At 42.8% G+C, this 13930-nt stretch overlaps 1 protein-coding gene across 1 annotated transcript in view; it reads right to left on the reverse strand.

Annotated features, from left to right (window-relative positions):
* The window catches only part of Efcab5 (EF-hand calcium binding domain 5), a 119931-nt gene that overhangs the window by 38273 nt on the left and 67728 nt on the right, over nt 1-13930 (reverse strand). Inside the window, 5 exon segments of the mRNA NM_001417684.1 lie at nt 3189-3345; nt 5165-5379; nt 11043-11135; nt 11228-11305; nt 12108-13202. Coding sequence (NP_001404613.1) covers nt 3189-3345; nt 5165-5379; nt 11043-11135; nt 11228-11305; nt 12108-13202 — 1638 coding nt within the window.

Raw genomic sequence — 13930 nt, forward strand, 5'->3', positions numbered from 1 at the left:
CTCACGATTTTTAATATCAGGAGACAAAGATGTAGAGATGCTGTGTTTTATATTCACACAATAATGCCTGTGAATACGCAAATACACGAAGATCTTTGACTCTGGAGAAAGAGAGCAGAGCCTTGGGACAAACCAGCATATGTCTAACTTAAATCTTGACTTCTAAGTACCACTTTTCAGTAAAAGATACCAAGGCTCCCCGGAAGTTAATTATTCCAGGATCGAAAAGGGTGAAGCAAAGATTGAACCCAGAAGATCTCAGATCAGAAAGCAAAGAAGAGCTCTAAGAATGATGGAGTCATTAAAATGGCAGGGAAGACTGTCTGAGGTTTCTTTTCAAACCGAAAATACCTATTTGCCCTGTGGCTCAGAAATCCACAGCGTCTCAGAATCTCAAGAAAAAATATGCCGAATGAGAGAAGCCTTTCTGTAAAGAGTATGTGTTTTGTGTGATTCTATTTTTGTGGAAAGATAATGGTAGAAAAAAACTCTCTGTGGTTGCCGTGGGAATTGTGCTGTGGGGACTGCATGGGAAAGGACACGAGGAGCTTTTTTGTTCTGTTTCTCTCAAGAAGCATGAGCTACACTGCTCATGGATTCCTCAGAACTCAGCAAACTCACACTTAAAAGTTGCACACCTAATTTTGCACCAAGAGGAAAAAACCCAGCTAACTAAATATTGACCTCACGTTAATGGTATTCAGGAAGAGGCATACATTTTGTTTTAAGATGTATCAAAAATGGGGTGGGGATTTAGCTCAGTGGTAGAGCGCTTGCCTAGGAAGCGCAAGGCCCTGGGTTCAATCCCCAGCTCCGAAAAAAAGAATCAAAAAAAAAAAGATGTATCAAAAATTACAGAAATAGGTAGATGTCAAGAGCCATTTGCTGGCTTCTGTGAAAGCCTGCCTGTCAGGCAGAGTCAGGTGAGGCCAGGGTCTGCTGGCAGATTTCCTGGCCCCACTGAAAAGCATGGGATGATAGGGAATACACTTGAAGCTCAAGGGGAGGGGCTGAATGTCCTGTCAATCTTGGAGGAACAGGGAGGGACTTGGAGGCCTCCGGATGGGCACAGATCTCGAATGTACATCAGCCGTTGTCTCTGCTGGCTTGTGACTTTGTTTCCCACGAAACTGTACAGGATTAAAGATTAAACTCCAGGCTGCCGCAGTACTAACTGGACAGCCCTCCTGATTTCTAACAGTTGTGTCTGAGTCTTCTTTCCTATAATCCTCACCCCACCCCACCCCGCCCCTCAGGACGGCTGGGCCTGTACAGATAGAAGGACAAGGAGTGGATAGAGCGGTAACAGAAGTTGTGGTGTCGCTGGCAGAGCGAGGCTGAGGGTGGATAGTCAGACGCCGTTAGAGTCTTTCAGAGGGGCGGTATGCTTGAACATTTTCAGAATACAGTGCTGAGGGTGGGAAGATGAGAGGCCACAGGAGCCAGACAGAAAGGGCTAAATCTGGGGCAATATGAGCATTAAAACAAAATAGTGAAAATATCAGGTTACAACCCAGTGACTAAAACTGTCATAAATGAAAAGTTTGGGAGAAGAGAAAACTTTCCTAAGTTTTCAGTAACCCACACAATACTATTCACAAAGAAGTAATTTTCTTTTTTTTAAGAGAGAAGGTCTCGTGTATCCCAGATTAGCCTTGAACTTGCTGGTTCTACAGATGTGTGCTGTAACACCTGGTTTATGAAGTGGTGGGAATCGAACTCAAGGCTTTGAGCCTGTGATTCAAGGACTCTATGCCCAGCCCAGCAGGTATCATTTTAATCAACTTATCAATGTTATTATCATAGGATTTTGAATAGAATTCAATATGAATTATTGATGATGTATTCTGACCCTGCCAAGAGGTGAATAATCTGGATTTAGTCACAAATCCGTGTGAGGCGCAAACTACAAACAGCCAGCTTGCAATCTTCAATGCGTCAAGGGCACGGTAACTGGGAAAAGACCGAAGAGTTTCTTAGTCCTTCCTAATGTCCCAGTTTTCTAATTCCTTCCCCTTAAAAAAGTTTTATGTCAGCTAGGAGAAGTAAAAATATAAGAAACAAATAAGAGAAAAGGGGAGAGAGAAAAATTACGAAAGAGAATAAAAACTGGTGCTAGAGAGATGGCTTCGTGGTTAAGAGCACTGGCTGTTCTCCCAGAGGACCTGGGTTCAATTCCCAGCACCAAGATGGTGGCTCACAACTTCTGTAACTCCAGCTGCAGAGGATCTGACCCCCTTGTACAGACATGCATGCGGACGAAACACCAGTGTCCATAAAATAAACAAATGATTAAAAAGCCCCCCTCCCAAAATAAAGTTTTAAAAAAGGAGAGAGAATCAAAGCTAAGTATACTGAAGAGGAACTTTAGACCCAGCCAGACTTGAAAGCTTAGAACTTACAAAAGCAGAGAGAAACTAAGAGTTGAGGCTGCATGGTTTGGGTTGTAACCCCAGAAGTTCCAATGATCAGTTCACAGACAGGGTCAGTCTGGGCTCCAGGGCTGGTGAGATCACTGTAACACACCGAGTTCTCCATGAAGAGGAACTCGGGTTCCTGTGCATCCGCACACTCTCCTGTTCTCACTGCTTCCCACTGAAGAACTCTAACTTCAGCCTTGAAGGCTTAGTGAAACTCTGTTTAAAAAAAATAACTGGCATTTAAAAAGTAAAAAAATGGGGAGGGGTGTAGAGAGATACAGCTCAGAGTGCGCCCAGGACTGAAAAAAGAAAAAAAACTAAATATACCAGCAGGCTTGGAAAGGTATCCGATACATTTAGAATCTCTCTCTCTCTCTCTCTCTCTCTCTCTCTGTATGTGTGTGTGTACATTATTCATGACGGTGTGCACTTGTGCATGCCGGTGTGTGTGCAAGTAGATTAGGTATTTTTCTCAGTTACTCCCAATCTTACTTTTGAGACAGGGTCCTTCACAAATCTGGAGCTCACTGGCTGACCAACATGCTCCAGGGGTCCCCAAGTCTCCTCTCCCCTAGTGCTGAGGTGCCTGACCTAGCCCAGAACCTGGCTTTTATGCAGAGCCTATGCTTACATAGCAAGAGCTTGACCAACCGAGTCACCTCCCAGTCTCGATTGCTTGTTTTTGACTGTGTGGGGGTGGGGCACAGTATTGAGGAACTGAAAGCCAGGCTGTTGCCGCATCTTAACCGGAAGATGCTAATCGTTTACCTTTCTTCATAGATTCTCTTTCCATCCCCTCCTTGTATGTATACAAGAGATCATCAATTTCATTCAGATCCAGAAAGCCTGAGCCATCATTGTCCCACTTCTCAAAGAGGGCTTCCAGGAGAATCTTCCGTCGGACTTGGAAGGAATTCCGTCTAGCCTGGGGTACAAACAGAATAAGAAGCGCATAGTCTTCATCTAGTCTTCATTGTGCTGGCCGGCATTTCGAATTTAAAGGAAGTGCGGCATTTTTTTTCCCCCTTATAGAAACAGCTTTGCTTTGGGATAAGGACAATAGAGGGAACCATAGAGACTGATTTGAACGCCTTCACTTGCCACTTCTATTTCACTTCTTAAACAACAACATCCAGGGATTCTCTGTGCAAGACCAAAGCCCTTCAGATTGGAAAGGGTAATGTGCGCTTTAAAGATGTTTGACCACTTCTTTCCACTCCCTTCCTGATTATTCAAAACTCTTAAGGGAATATGTTTTATAATAAAAAGGAATGAATAAATGACAGTGTTCGAATAACAACAACAACAAAGGTGTGTTAAAAAAAGATACTGTGAGGCCAGAGAGGCAGCCCAGCAGTTACAAGTACATCTGGCTATCATTCCGGAAGATCCAAGTTAGAGTCTCACATCTGGCGGCTCACAACTGCCTGTAAATGTAGCTGCAGGGGATCCAAAGCCTCTGGCCTCCATAGATACCTACATCCATGTGCACAGACATAGACTTACACACATATGTGCGCACAATTTAAAATAAAATCTTTTTTAAAAGAAAAATGTTTACATTTAACATTTACTTAACCTAACTTTCATTTTTAACAGATTTTTTTTTAGAACTATCACTAAATAATTTTAGTGATTAGATAATGGACAATGATTGAACTACTAAAGAGCTTGATTTAATTATAAAAATAGTGAATATACCAGCCATGGTGGCACATATCTACAGTCCCAGCACCCAGGAGGCTAAAGCAGAAGGATTATGAATCCAAGGCTAGCTGGGCTACATACGTAGCAAGATTCAGTGTCTAAAACCAAGGGCTAGAGGTATAGCTCAGTGGTCAAGCCCTTGCCCAGAGCATGCGAAACCTTCGGTTTGATCCCCAGCACAACACACACACACACACACACACACACACACACACACACACACACACATACACACAGACACAAGTAAACAAGTACTTTTTGATTAAGGGAAGGAGACTGCATTTGAGGAGGCCAAGGGGACATGAAGCCTGGACTTAGGCTGAGATGACTCATCAGGACAGTGAGCACCTGAATAAACATGGTGAAACTAGTCCCTGCATTTCCCACGACAGAGTAAGTTGCTCATATAAGATAGTGCGTGCACACTTATTTATCACTCAAGAAAGCAGTCAGTGTTTAGGGGACATGCGCCACTGGGGGCCCATGAATAAAAACACATCCCTAAGTAAATGCATCCGAACATGCTCCCACAAGGCAGACAGTGCGTGCACACACATACACACACACACACACACACACACACACACACACACACACACACATACACACACATACACACCTTCAGGCCTCCACACCTCCACACCTCTGCACCTCCGGCTTCAAAGGACAGAACAAACCTGTACCATGGGCCATCTCTTGCCAGAAGCAAGCCTGTCATTAGGAAAATGAGTTCTCTGGAGTCTGGCTTACCAATCAATGTTTTATTTAATGGCTATGCTGGGTTGCTTTTGTTTGTTTTCAGGACAGGGTTTCTCTGCATAGCCCTCTCTGACCTGGAACTCCCTATGGAGATCAGGCTGCCCTCAAACTCACAGAGATCTGCCTGCCTCTGCCTCCCAAGTGCTAGGATTAAAGGCATGTGTCACCACATCTCAGCTTGGTTGTACATTTCTAAAGGGACAGCACACTGGGAAGAACCGAGGTTGGGGACTTACAGATAATAGTGACCTATTGTTGCATTGGTAAATGTTACCCACCTGTTCTAAGGCTTTAATTTTCTCTTGCTTTGTTTCAGAAAAGCTCTTCTGAAAAAAGGAGACGAGGCTCTGGCTGACACTTAAGGAGGTGTCTTCACCAACAAATGTCTCCAGGAGCTGTACGAACTGCAGCAGATCCAGGGAGACTCCATCGAAAGCACTCCTCCCTTTGATTCCCTTGTAAGTCTGAAAACTCCTAATAGTTGCATGTAAGTCTGTGAAGCAGGAAGATACACCAGGCAGTAAAGTAATTGCTTCTCTCAAATCTTAGGGGAAAAGTAAGTACTCGTTATGGGAGATACCCATCACTTTTTTTGGGTGACCAAACACAAGGTTTTGCATATTCTAAACAAGAGCACAACCACAGAGCTAAAACCTGGCTCTGACATCCACTGGTTTTGCCTCTCGGGAATCCATGTTCTCTCTATGACGACAGCAACTATAGTTTTCGCCGAGGGAACAATTCTCTTCCAATGCCAGTTTAGAGGGGGAGCAAAATGGCACTGAGCCTTCCCACCCTTGCTCCTTAGATGGATGATGTAAGATTTGGCCAAGAATTCGTATATAACAACAATGCAACCTACTCTAGGCCAGTGAGAGCTAGCCAGCCTCAGCCCTGTTTTGAGAACCACCAGGGTAGTTTTTGGTTTGTATTCTGATTGCTGAATTAGTAGCATGTAACACGTACATGGATGCTCTCTCTTGTGGTCATTTTTTGAGACAATGTGAAGGGAACTGCCCCAAATCAAGAGGATGTGGCTGAGAGAGCATGCTCTCTGTTGGAGCTGCTGTGTATAAAGCAGTAATATCCAGACTAAGCAGTTAAATGCTTTAGTAAATGCTACACATCAACTCCTCTTCCTAAGGTCATTGGCTAATGTATTTGTCCTGAAGCTCATGCCATCTGTCTGATTTTTCCTGATTCATTCATAGATTCAATCACTTGTGCTCCTGTGCCTCCTATGAGGGATCTGATGAACTCAGAAACCATCATTTCTCATGAGATTTTAAAAATGTGGTCAAAACCAATTGACAGAGATGAAGAACATGATCTTGCCAGTCATAGGAACTTGACAAACATTACACGTGTTCACTAAAATATTTCAAGGACAGAAAGCGTTATTTTGGCTTTTGGAAAATGACTCAGTGGGTAAAGTGCTTGCTGAGCAACCTTGAGGGGCTGGGTTTAGACTCCTAGCAGCCATGTAAAAACTGGGTAAAGTGCTTAAATCCCAGTGCTCTGGGATGTAGACAGGCAGCTCCTGGGGTAACGCTGAAATGGTGAGCTCCAGACTCTGGGAAAGGGCCCATCTACAAATGATAAGGTATCTATAGCAGAAGATATACCACCAACCTCTTGTTTCCACTATAATGCATGGGTGTAAGCAGCCACATGCACACACATGCATAAATCACAGGAACAAACACTGATTAATCAATTAGATTGAAAACCAAGTTTACTATTTCATTCAGGCTTAAATGAGAAAAGATTGCAGAGAGAAAATAATCTTGCTTTAAACTATGATTAATTGCACTTCTTTTTTTTTTTAATTTAAGGATTTTATTTATATGAATACACTGTAGCTGTCTTCAGACACACCCAAAGAGGGCATCAGATCCCGTTACAGATGGTTGTGAGCCACCAAGTGGTTGCTGGGAATTGAACTCAGAACCTCTGTGAGAGTAGTTAGTGCTCTGGGCCATCTCTCCAGCCCCCTAGTTGTACTTCTTAAAGTGATGAGAAAGATATAATAAAATAGCATTTAAAAAGTATGAGCACCAGCTCTCTGCTCCCAAACCCCGTGGGAGAGAGACCTCACCGCCTGATCAGGTGGGCACTCCTGAGGCTGCAGAGCGGAGGAGACCACCAACACTGCCCACCCCTGCCCACATCCCTGGCCCAAGAGGCAACTGTATAAGGCCTCTGGGTTCCCGTAGGGGAGGGCCCAGGAGCGGCAGGATCCCTGCGCCTGAGACACCGCCAGAACCTGAAGGAAACAGACCGGATAAACAGTTCTCTGCACCCAAATCCCGTGGGAGGGAGAGCTAAACCTTCAGAGAGGCGGACACGCCTGGGAAACCAGAAGAGACTGCACTCTGTGCACATCCAGACGCCAGAGGAAAACACCAAACGCCATCTGGAACCCTGGTGCACGGAGGCTCCCGGAAAGAGCGGCGCAGATCTTCCCGGTTGCTGCCGCCGCGGAGAGGACTTAGGCAGTACCCCACGAGCAAACTTGAGCCTTGGAACCACAGGTAGGACCAACTTTTCCCCTGCAAGTAACCTGCCTGGTGAACTCAAGACACAGGCCCACAGGAACAGCTGAAGACCTGTAGAGAGGAAAAACTACACGCCCGAAAGCAGAACACTCTGTCCCCATAACTGGCTGAAAGAAAACAGGAAAACAGGTCTACAGCACTCCTGACACACAGGCTTATAGGACAGTCTAGCCACGGTCAGAAATAGCAGAACAAAGTAACACTAGAGATAATCTGATGGCGAGAGGCAAGCGCAGGAACCCAAGCAACAGAAACCAAGACTACATGGCATCATCGGAGCCCAATTCTCCCACCAAAGCAAACACTGAATATCCAAACACACCAGAAAAGCAAGATCTAGTTTCAAAATCATATTTGATCATGATGCTGGAGGACTTCAAGAAAGACATAAAGAACTCCCTTAGAGAACAAGTAGAAGCCTACAGAGAGGAATTGCAAAAATCCCTGAAAGAATTCCAGGAAAACACAATCAAACAGTTGAAGGAATTAAAAATGGAAATAGAAGCAATCAAGAAAGAACACATGGAAACAACCCTGGACATAGAAAATCAAAAGAAAAGACAAGGAGCTGTAGATACAAGCTTCACAAACAGAATACAAGAGATGGAAGAGAGAATCTCGGGAGCAGAAGATTCCATAGAAATCATTGACTCAACTGTCAAAGATAATGTAAAGCGGAAAAAGCTACTGGTCCAAAACATACAGGAAATCCAGGACTCAATGAGAAGATCAAACCTAAGGATAATAGGTATAGAAGAGAGTGAAGACTCCCAGCTCAAAGGACCAGTAAATATCTTCAACAAAATCATAGAAGAAAACTTCCCTAACCTAAAAAAAGAGATACCCATAGGCATACAAGAAGCCTACAGAACTCCAAATAGATTGGACCAGAAAAGAAACACCTCCCGTCACATAATTGTCAAAACACCAAACGCACAAAATAAAGAAAGAATATTAAAAGCAGTAAGGGAAAAAGGTCAAGTAACATATAAAGGCAGACCTATCAGAATCACACCAGACTTTTCGCCAGAAACTATGAAGGCCAGAAGATCCTGGACAGATGTCATACAGACCCTAAGAGAACACAAATGCCAGCCCAGGTTACTGTATCCTGCAAAACTCTCAATTAACATAGATGGAGAAACCAAGATATTCCATGACAAAACCAAATTTACACAATATCTTTCTACAAATCCAGCACTACAAAGGATAATAAAGGGTAAAGCCCAACATAAGGAGGCAAGCTATACCCTAGAAGAAGCAAGAAACTAATCGTCTTGGCAACAAAACAAGGAGAATGAAAGCACACAAACATAACCTCACATCCAAATATGAATATAACAGGAAGCAATAATCACTATTCCTTAATATCTCTCAATATCAATGGCCTCAACTCCCCAATAAAAAGACATAGATTAACAAACTGGATACGCAATGAGGACCCTGCATTCTGCTGCCTACAGGAAACACACCTCAGAGACAAAGACAGACACTACCTCAGAGTGAAAGGCTGGAAAACAACTTTCCAAGCAAATGGTCAGAAGAAGCAAGCTGGAGTAGCCATTCTAATATCAAATAAAATCAATTTTCAATTAAAAGTCATCAAAAAAGATAAGGAAGGACACTTCATATTCATCAAAGGAAAAATCCACCAAGATGAACTCTCAATCCTCATCTTCGGTTGGTTTATATACAAGTGTGCAATTTCTAGGCTTGAAAGTAAAATGATGCTATCTGGTGCTGGATAGAGGAGCCTTATTTTTTATTATGGCAGCTTGCTATTTTTGTAATATGGTGATTTGGTTGAACACATTAAAGTACAGTAGTAACTGATCTCCCCCTCTTCCTGGATGAGTGAGGAGATGATTAAATGTTGATGTCAGCATCCATGAGCATATTCAGATGAGCTTCTGCTTCTGTTGAAAAGGATGCTGTGTTTGATTGTGGTCCGAAGCTTTGAAGCACTACTTGGCATCTCCTTCCTTGGAGGTCTCACTGTTTAAACATAACAGATTTGATAGCTTGTTGGTAAGGTGAGGTCCAGCTTGTCTCCACTAGGTCATCTTCATGTGAATCCGGTGGTTATACGGTTTTGTTCTAGGGATATTTCATTTTTTTTAATAACGGTTTTAGCTGACATTCATGGAGAGAATGAATCCTTAGAAGTGTGCCACTAGTGAAAGGAAATCCTGTCTAGAGTATGTTTCTTTACAAAGCTGTGTCACACCATCCTTTGGGCCCTCTGCTGGAAAAGTAGAATCAAGTCTCAAATAATGCCTTTTAAATTGTATCCTCTAGTATTATAGATGTAGGACAGTACTGTATCATACCTCTGTGGATGTAAAATAGCTTGTACCTGCTTTATGATACGTAGTAGTGACCGTGCTTTATCAGAGCTGTTTTTAATGATGTTGCTCAGAATGTTTTCTTTCCAGATGATGATTGAGAAGCTAATTTAAAAAAAAATGGTGCCAGGTACCACAAGAGTAACAGAACTGTGCTGTTTTCTCGTGTTTTGTTTTTTTTTACTTTTTTTTTTTAATGGAGTGTGCTGGATGTCTCTACAGTTTTGTTCAGATGACTGCAGAACCTGGAAAAGCTGTTGCTGCTGCTGATGCATAACACACTGCTATTATTGGTCTTTTTATATAAATATAAATATATACATACAGATATATAATTTGAATTTTTTGAAACTTTACCTGTGCTGTCAACTTTCGAAAAAAGTATCCCCGTTTACTGTGTTGAGTTGGCACTGTACAGAAATTAACAGCCATATTGGTCTAGAAATGTTGAACTTAAGTTTTTTCCATTTGTACAGGGGTAACACACTGTATTAAATATGTAAGGTCTTATATACGTGGGTTTGATTACAAAAACTAATAAAGTATTCTCTAAATAAAAAAAAAAAAAAAGTATGAGCACCATTCCAAACAACCACAGCTAAACATGTGGCTTGTCTGATAGCTGAGAAGCGCCCTCTGTCTGTTCAACAGTTCTTTTCATTGCTAAGTCTTCGTAAACAAGAGGGACTCTCACCTGTCTCACGTGTTCAGGTATAGCCCTACTAGGGACATAATTAGTTATTTTTATTGACTTCTTTTTTTAAAGATTTATTTATTATTTTATGTATATGCGTACACTGTAGCTATCTTCAGATACTCCAGAAGAGGGCATCAGCCCCATTACAGATGGTTGTGAGCCAACATGTGGTTGCTGGGAATTGAACTCAGGACCTCTGGAAGAGCAGTCAGTGCTCTTAACCACTGAGCCATCTCTCCAACCCCTTATTGAGTTCTAATACCTAATATCTGTGTCCTTCCATATGTTTGGCTCATGCCTAAAGCCATGTTAGGGCAACGCAGTGGTTAAAGTAGAGCACTGCCAGAAGTGTAAATCTGAAATGCTCTGAGAGCATTCGACAATGGTAGTCCACCACCAGGAGTACATGTCACCACCACACTACCACTAAAAGGACAGTGTAAGTAAGGATTTCGGTGTATTTTAGTTTAACACGATCTTCAGGAAGTGCAGTGGTAAACAGAAGTCGTGTATTAGACTGTCACCAGCCCTTCCTAGCCTGTTTATTAACCTGTACCTGTAAATCTGGAGTCGTCGCAGATTAATTTGGCCTGTTCCTCATCTTCAGATTTGATGTACTTCATCTTCCAGTCGCTCATCAAAAATTCTCCTGTGAAAGACACATGATACAACACAGCCCATTTCACTTTGCTTCACTTTAACCAGGCCTTCCCTCAGTAAAGGAAGGTCAAGTGGAGTTACCTAACCATTTCTTCCCTTCGATGTGTTGGGGCTTTGGTTCACAGGCTTTGTCTTTCTGAGAATCCTTTTTTGAAGTTCCTAAGGGAAACACAAGAAAATGAGAGGGCTGGTGCTATGACATGGTGGGTGAAGTGCTTGCTGTCAAACCCAATGATCTGAATTTAATCCAAAGGATTTCCATGCTAGATGGCAAAAAACTGATTCCTGAAAGTTTTCCTTTGACCTCCACACATGCACTGTGGTACAAAGACACACGCGTGCCTTTAATCCCAATATTCAGGAGGCAGAGGCAGGTGATCTCTGAGTTCAAGAACAGCCTGGGGGGTTGGAGATTTAGCTCAGTGGTAAAGCGCTTGCCTAGCAAGCACAAGGCCCTGGGTTCGGTCCTCAGCTCCGGAAAAAAGAAAAAAAAAAAAGAACAGTCTGGTCTACAGAACAAGTTCCAGGACAGCCAGGGCTACACAGAGAAACCTTGCCTCAAAAAACAAGACAAAAATAAACAAACAAATAAATAAAAGCAAAACAAATAAAAGCAAATAAAAACAAACACCCCCCCCCCCAGTTAAAACATTGCTAGATTTCTTATTAATGGACTTTTGATACAAATGAAACTCTAGGAAAAATTAATAATAAGCATTCTGGTTTTCATTTAATTGAGGGTTCAATGTCTAGACTTGAGTATTGAACAGCAAAACAGGCCTTTGGTTTCTATGACAAGATAGCCAGCAGAGATCCTAACTTAAATGAGTACTTTACAAAAGGCTTTTTAACATCCACACCAGAAAACAGAAAATTTTATAAAATTATTTCAAAACTCTATAAAACAGATGATTTTATAGAACTAAATAACTAACTGAAAGGCGGGCTTTTGGGGGGCTACCTGGTGGACGTTCCTTTTTGCTGGATGTGGGAACTTCCTCACGCTGCTGTTCGGAATCCATGGGGACTTGTTTTTCATGCGTGAGCAGCGAAGGCTTTTTTTCTTGAGATTTCACTATATTGGATTCTAAGGTTTTACTTTCTTCTAAGGTGCCACCTTCTTCTAATTGTGGAGCCGAGTCTGCATCCTGTTCTTGAATGGTGTCTATTTGTGGTCCATGTTCTGACTCACCGAGGGGCTCCTCTTTTATGGACTCTTGATATGGTCCATTTTCCGAAACTGACATTTTGCGTCCTCCTGACCCTTTGCGCTGCCCTCCGGATGCTCTGCGCTGTCCTTGATCTATCACTGATCCCCTGCGCGACTCTGCTTCTAAAGAAGTACTAGAGTCACCTACAAATGACTTTCTGCGTTGCCCAGGTTCTGAAATTGACCCTCTCTGTGATCCTTCCTCTGTGACTGATCCTCTGGGCGGTTCTTGTTCTGGCACTGAATCTCTGTTTGGGTCTTGCTCTGTTTGTGGCTCTTGTTCTGCGGTTGAAATTCTGCGGGATCCTTGCTCTGCCACGGTCTCTCTCTGCTGCGTTTCGTTCACTCCAGAGCTTCTGCGGGATCCTTGCTCTGCCACCGACCCTCTCTGCTGTGTTTGGTTCACTCCAGAGCTTCTGCGGAATCCTTGCTGTGCCACCGACCCTCTCTGCTGTGTTTGGTTCACTACAGAGCCTCTGCGGGATCCTTGCTCTGCCACTGACCCTCTGCTTAGTCTTTGTCTTGAAGTAGATGGTTTTCGAAGTCCTATGCCCTGTTCTTGTTCTTTAAGTGACGCCCTGTGGGTTTTCTGTTTGGCGGTTTCTTGTGTGGCAGTTCCTGGCTCCGTTGCTAACTCTGGTGAAAGCTCTTGGTCCGTACTGATCTCTTCCTGCGGTTGTGAGAGATTTTTATCTTTGTCTTCTGTGAGTTTGCCTGAAAGTTTTTCAGCAGCTAACATATTCATCTTTAAGAGCAGTTCATCAAAGTTTTCATAAATGTGCTTTTTAATATCCATGTCTCCCCAGAACTCAGTCAACTCTATCTCCTCAAATTCGACAAATGGCCCTAATGCAGACAACAAAGGATTTATCTTAATAATTGATCTTACAGCACAGAATCAGAATTATAGAACTGGTATAAGAAGGGCATTGAGGGCAGTGATTATTACATAAGCTTTAAAAATAAACATCAGAGCTGGATGTAGTGACATATGCCCTCAACCCCAGCACCCAGGAGGTAGTACGAGGCAGATCTCTGTGAGTTTGAATCAAAACTGGACAACATAGCAAGTTCCATATGTAAAGAGATCTTGTCTTAAGCAACGACAAAACAAACAGAATATCAGGTCCTTTTGCTGCAACTAGATACATAGGGGAACATAAAATACATAAGAATTCTCACTACCCTAAACTCATTATCCACTTTTTCTGGAAGGTGTGTTTTACAAAACGAACTTATCTCTTCTTTTGTTATTTGGACTGTTGCTTGGATTGCTAAAAACAAATGAAATTCATCCCTTACCGTTGTGGCCCCTTTCCTCACCATAAGCACAGTATAGATATGGGGATTGGAACTGTCTTTTCATCTCAAATATACTTTAAAACATCTACAATACAGGCTGGAGAGTTGTGCTTGCTGCACAACACGGATGACCTCAGTTTGATCCGTAGAGCCCACGTAGAGGTAGAAGAGGAAAATCAGTTCCACAGAGCTGCCCTCTGACTTCCACATGTTCTGTGTGGCATGCATGCACCTCCCCTCCCCCACACCACACTCACACTCAAACAAGAATA

The sequence above is a fragment of the Rattus norvegicus genome, chromosome 10, assembly GCF_021556685.1.
Source record: "Rattus norvegicus strain SHRSP/BbbUtx chromosome 10, alternate assembly SHRSP_T2T, whole genome shotgun sequence".
Taxonomy (NCBI): Eukaryota; Metazoa; Chordata; class Mammalia; order Rodentia; family Muridae; genus Rattus; species Rattus norvegicus.